General features: G+C 51.9%; 1 protein-coding gene across 1 annotated transcript in view; it reads left to right on the forward strand.

Annotated features, from left to right (window-relative positions):
• FAM167A (family with sequence similarity 167 member A) overlaps positions 1-5,531 on the forward strand; it is a 28,601-nt gene extending 23,070 nt beyond the window's left edge. The window contains exons 3-4 of the mRNA XM_088053888.1: positions 5,116-5,230; positions 5,376-5,531. Coding sequence (XP_087910014.1) covers positions 5,116-5,230; positions 5,376-5,458 — 198 coding nt within the window. The 3' untranslated portion in view covers positions 5,459-5,531. The remainder of the gene's footprint in view (positions 1-5,115; positions 5,231-5,375) is intronic.
• Positions 5,532-6,000: the final 469 nt, after the last annotated feature.

Here is a 6,000-nt window from a genome sequence, read left to right on the forward strand (position 1 = left end):
ATTAAAACTCAAAGGCTGTTGCAAGGCCTCTAACCAGATCAGAGGGATCAAGTTCTTAATTCTCTCAGTCGCATCCTGGGAAGGCAGCAGCCTTTCAGAGCGTGCTGCTCCCTTCCCAGGCTGCCAATCCCAGCAGGTGGATTGCCAAGGGTGGGCTCTGCCTGCTCCATGAGGTTCCTGGCATGGTGAGGGTCCAGCAGTGCCTCCAACAGCAGGATGGGGTCAGGAGATGTGGGAGCCAGGGGTCACCCCAGACTGCCAGCCTGGCTGCTGAGGGTTTAACCATACAGACCTGGGCTTGTACCAGCTGGAATCCTGGGCACAGCAGTGACCCTGGTGCTGTTCAGTTCCCCCACAGAGCTGAGGAAACTCAGCCAGGACAGAGTGCAATAGTCCTTTCTTACAGACAGCAATCACTGAGGACTCAGGAATCTTGCAAAGGGACAATTCCCCAGTGCATTTTTAAGCCAAGGCTGTAGAAGTGAAGTTTTCTTGGCTTGTGACACACAAACCTCTCCCCCAGAAGTGGAATCACTCATTTGGATGGGAAAAACAGGAGCTGTGTTCTCACCAGCAACCAGGACCCATCCTGTGGCCTAAGACCAAGTGCCCAATCTGATCAAGTCCATATTATTAATTACAAAACAGCAGCCACACCAAACTACACCTTTGGAATGTCCCTGACCCATGAAAGCTCCCAGATTTGCCTCGGGGTTGTTGTCCCCTTGGACACTGAAATCCAGCACCTGGAAATGCCCCTCTGCTTTTGGTTTGCTCCCAGCCCCAACACAGCCCCAGCATGGACACCAGCAAAGTCCTGAAGAGGTTGTTTTTCCTTCCCTGGGTCTCTTCCAAGCCCACTCAGCCCAGAAAAGGGCCCCCAGCCCTCTGAGACCCCCAGAGGGAGGGGTGGCCAGCTCGTTCAGAAAGGTGGCTGTAAAATCTTAATTATCTCCATTAGCTGCCAGCCTGCTCTGAGTTGCAGTCCCAGGGATGCCAGGAGGTTTCCTAGTAACAGCATGCAATCAGCCAAAAAAAAAAAAGGGAATTATTTATCAGAATGTTCCTTGCCATGCAGGAGGAGAGGATGGCGGAGGGAGGATGTCCCAGGAGCTCTGCAGGGAGCAGCTGCAGTCTCCAGCACCTCTGTGGAGGATGGCAGGTTGTGGTGCTCCTGGAAACACTTCCTTTGGGCAAAAAACAGCCACCAAAAAATCTTGCTGTGTGGGAAAAGCCAGGGTGTCACACAAGAGCCAGGCTGAGCCCTTGCCCTGAGCTAAAAGGAACACTTCAAGCCCAACGTTGGCTGTATATACCTGGCCATATTTCCCGGGAAAAGCCCTTTTTGGAGTTTTTCACCATTTTCCCATCCCAGCTTTGGGATGAGCAAGGGAAGGGACTGATCTTTAGAAACCTCGAGATTTGCCACGTGCTACGAGGTGAGGTGAAATTTGCCTCCTTGTTCATGATTCCATCCCACTTCTGGCAGGGAAGGAAAGGATTTAGCACCAGGGCTTGATTCCTGAGGGGTTTCCTCACATCCTCAAAACACCAGCCTGGCCCTGTTCAGAGCTACTGCCACAGAAGAAAGGCTGACTGCTTTGTGTGCTTCCTCTCAGCTGGAATTCCCGGGAATTCCCTGGAATTCTGTTTCTGCAGAGCACCTTATGCACCTTATCCAGAGAGCTGAACTTGGAGCCTGTGAGTTCTGGTCTTCTCATGTCCAGAAATTAATTCCCAGAATGCTCCATGATTTTTCTAGGGTCTAAAGATGGGGCTGACCTCCAGAGCTCTCCAAATCCTCCTTTGTCCCCTTTTTAATGTGGGTATAAATCCTGGAGACGCCTGAGGGAGGGCAGAGATCAGACACCAGGAGTTTTTTGGTGGATGACAGGCAGCATCCCCACAATTCCACCACAGAGCTCCATTAGAGCACTCCCAACCAGCCTCATGGATGCAAATACATTTAATTTCACTAAACAGCCCCTAAAATTTCGTTTCCCCAGCTGCTGGTTATTCTCCATCCCAAACACTGCTGTTATGTGCAGAAGCTTGGAGCAAGTCTGACCTACAGAAACTGAGGCAAAGAAGGGCATTCAACCTTTCCCATAATCAGCCTTTGTGAGGCTGTCCCCCCATCCAACAACACACACACATTTTCCCTGAAATGTGCTGTTAAAACGTTTGCAAACCCCCTTTTTTTGTCACTCTCAGCATCCCTGGCCACTCTCTGCTCCAGCTGGTCCTCAGTCCTCCAGCTTTCATCCCTAAGTACCCCAGGCTTACATTTGCACTCCTCTTTCATTTCCCCTCCTTATTTCCATTTCTTGTATGCTCCCTTTTAACAGCTCAGCTCACTAAGAAGTGTCTTAATTAGCCAAGGAGGCTTTGTGCTGAAATTCCTGATTTTCATGAGCAAAGGCAGGGTTTGTTCCCAAGCTCTGAATGAGTTTTCTTTAAAAATAAATCAGCCAGCTGTCCTGGACACCTTCTTCCCTTCATAACAACCTCAGAGTTCCCCAAAAAGCTGAAGTAAACTCTCCTGAAATCCAATGTCCTCAGCCTAGAGCTTCTCAAGCCTCTCTCCAGGTGCAAGTCCATTTATTTCACAGCTCTGAAAGCCTCACCCTGACCCCAGCTGTGCTCTGCTCCTTCTCCTTTAGGAACAGCAGGTCAGACTCTGGTGGATGTGGACAGGAACTGACCAAGGACTCTGTCAATCTACTCTGCCCTTGTGATGTCCAGCCTGGAGTACTGAATCCACCCCTGGAGGCTCGGCATGAGGCCATGGAATCGCTGGAGCAGGTCCAGAGGAGGCCACAGAGATGTTCCAAGGGCTGGAGCCCCTCTGCTCTGGAGCCAGGCTGGGAGAGCTGGGGAAGAGAGGGATCCAGGGAGAGCTCAGAGCCCCTTCCAGGACCTAAAGGGGCTTATGAAGAAGAGGATGATCAACATTCTACATGGGCAGAGAGTAACAGGACAAGGGAAATAGTTTTAAACTGGAAGAGGGGATGTTTAGATTAGATATTAAGAAGAAATTTTTCAGTGTGAGGTTGGTGAGGCCCTGGCACAGGGTGCCCAGAGAAGCTGTGGCTGCCCCTGGATCCCTGGAAGTGTCCAAGGCCAGGTTGGACAGGACTTGGAGCAGCCTGGAACAGTGGAATGTGTCCCTGCCCATGGCAGGGTGTGAGAATAGGATGAACTTTAAGGTCCCTTCCAACCCAAACCTGTAGTTCTGCATTTATCCTTCCCTGGAGATTTTTAAAAGCCCCCTGGACACAGCCCTGAGTAAGCTGCTCTAGGGGAACCTCGGACCAGGTGACCTCCAGTGTCCCAACCTAAACCACTCTGTGACTCTGAACAGAGCCAAGCTCTCGCCCTTGCCAGAGGTTCCTCTCCAATCCTCCAGCCATGGCAGGGACATTTCCAGGCTCCCCCTCCGCACACACCCGAGCACCCCGTGTTTGTGTAAAGGACACAGGGACACGCTTCATTCCCCGCATCATCTCAAACCCGGCAGGAACACGGCTTTCAATGAGCTCGGCCCGGGCAGATCCGAGAGGTGCCAAGGCAGCTCGGCCTCCCAGCTCCTTTCTTTCCCATCACATCCCCGTGGAGTGTTTGCTCTGCTCCCCCCTGAGCCTCTTTGTTCCCCTTTCACCGCCCCGCGGCCGCTGGGGTTTGATCACCTGCGGCTTTTTAATCCCGATGTGCAGCTCCCCTTCCATCTCCCGGACAGCAAAGACAGAAAGGTCCCTTTTGAGCTTCTCCCCGTTTTGTCTGCGGGCCCTCAGTACCCCCCGAGAGCCGCTCTGCCCCAGCCCCTGGAGCATCCTCTCGCACAAAGCCCTCTTTGTGCCGGCCTGGGCTGCAGCCAGCCCGGGCTGCAGGCTCGGAATTATCTTTAGGCAGAGCCAGCTTTACAGGCTCCAGCAGGACCACTCGAACGCTGAGTGGATCGTGCCAGGCATCCCAGGTCCTCCTGCAGCACTCAAAAAATTCCCTGCCCCAGCCCCCACTGCCAAGAATTGCCCTTTTTTCCCCACGTTTTCACTCGAAGATGCTGAGGGGACGATGCTCCTGCAGCTGTGGTCATCTGCCATCACTTTGGCACCAGCCAGAGGGTTTGGGGCTGCTTGGACAGGATTTGGGAAGCTCTTGCCAGCTCAGGATTCCTCGGGGTCTCACGCCGGTCTCCCGGAGTGATTGCCAAGGGGAGCAGGGGGAATGGCAGGAATCTCTGCCAGTCTGGGATGGAAAGGTTCAATTCACCCTGTCCAGGTACCTGGAGGGCTCCACGCACGGCGGGGGCTGATTCCAGCAGGGAGGGAAATGGGTGGGTTCAAGGGCTGCTTTTAAAATGGTTTTCATGTGTGGAGTGGGCCCGGTGAGAGGGATCAGAGAGGATCTGGGGGGATTCCCTCTAGCCCGGCTCTGCTTGGAAAGGAAAACTCCCCTTTTCCCATTGATTTATCCTCAGCAGGCTGCACTTTCAGATTTCAGGCAAGGCACAGACTGGATTCCAGGCTAATTTGAGCCAGGATGTTCTGTGAGACCCAGAGGGAAAAAATGCTGCTTCACTGCCCCAAAACACCCTTAACCCCAAAGGAGGGGACGCCTGACTGTTATTATTTATAGGGTCTTCCCCCAGGGGAACACCCTGATCTGTAATTGCCAGGTGGTTGTTGAAAAGATTTTTGCAGTCACAGCCTGATATTTTTTTTTTCCCCCCCTGTACTGTTTGCAGGTGGAAATAATCTCCTTAGGGGCATCAGTCCAGGGTATTTACTCATCTTTAGGACAAGCCTGAATCCTCAGGGCATATCCCTTGCCTGGTTTCTTCAGAAATTACCTGGGAATAGGAAAAGGAGCGAGTGTCTCTTACAGGCAGGAGGGAAACCTGAATCCTCTGTTCCCTGGCCAGCTCTGCCCAGAGGGAAAGAGAAGTGCAAAGTTTCTCCCTCCAAAATCCAGGAGAGCAAAAAACGAGGGCTTGAGGGATGTGCCAGCAGCAGACAAAGGCTTTCCGAGCAGGGGAGGGAGCGAGGAGCTGGCTCCGAGGCTGCTGGCCGGGTTGCCATGGATTTTTGTGCTAATCAGCCCCTTTCTTGCCAGGAAGAAGAGGGAAAAGGAAAGATTTGGAGCATGCAGGAGCTGCCTCCCTACCTGAGCAATGTCCTGCCACCATCTGCCCAGTGGATGCGCCAGAGCAAAGGGCCAAAATTCTCTGGTAGGAGATATTTTGGGAAAAGATGTCCCTGTGGCTCAGACCTGGCCGTGCCCTCCTGCAGGGCTGCCCAGATCGTGCCCCTGTGTGGGGGCTGGCTCCCCACAACATTCCATTTTCATTTTCATTTCCCCATTTTCATTTTCAGGATGTTTCCTTGAGCAGACCAGAGGGGCAGAGCCAGGCTCTGGAGCTGAATGTGAGCCAGGGGAGGTTTATATTGAACTTTAGGAACAATTTCTTCACTGAAGTGGTGGTCAGACATTGGAACAGGCTGATGTCCCCAGCCCTGGAGGGATCTGAAGGATGGATGTGACACTTGGGGACATGGGTTAGTGGTGAGCTTGGCAGTGCTGGGGGAATGGTTGGACTCAAGGATTTTAAAGCTCTTTTTGAACATAAAGTATTTCCAGTATTCCTCCACTTCAGACTGTCTTTTCATGCTTGCAAGTCTCTTAGACATGGATTTATACATTAAAAAAAAACAACCAAACACAAACAAACAAACCCACAAATCCTTAAAATGCAGATAATATATAAAACATAAAATAAACTACTCAGCAGTCTGAAAAATATAAAATACACAAATATCTCAGCAGCCTGTAACCCTCCCTCACTCCCTGTAGCACTTTTTGGGACATCTGTTGACGTGCAGGGAGATTCTGTGAGAAGGATTGGAACAGACTTCCCAGGGAAGGAGTGGAGTCACCACCCCTGGATGTGTTCAAAAGCCATGTGGATGTGACATTTGGGGACATGGGTTAGTGGTGGCT

This window comes from Pseudopodoces humilis, chromosome 3 (genome assembly GCF_049639895.1).
Source record: "Pseudopodoces humilis isolate 2021_Gansu_Grassland_sample_001 chromosome 3, ASM4963989v1, whole genome shotgun sequence".
Classification (NCBI taxonomy): Eukaryota; Metazoa; Chordata; class Aves; order Passeriformes; family Paridae; genus Pseudopodoces; species Pseudopodoces humilis.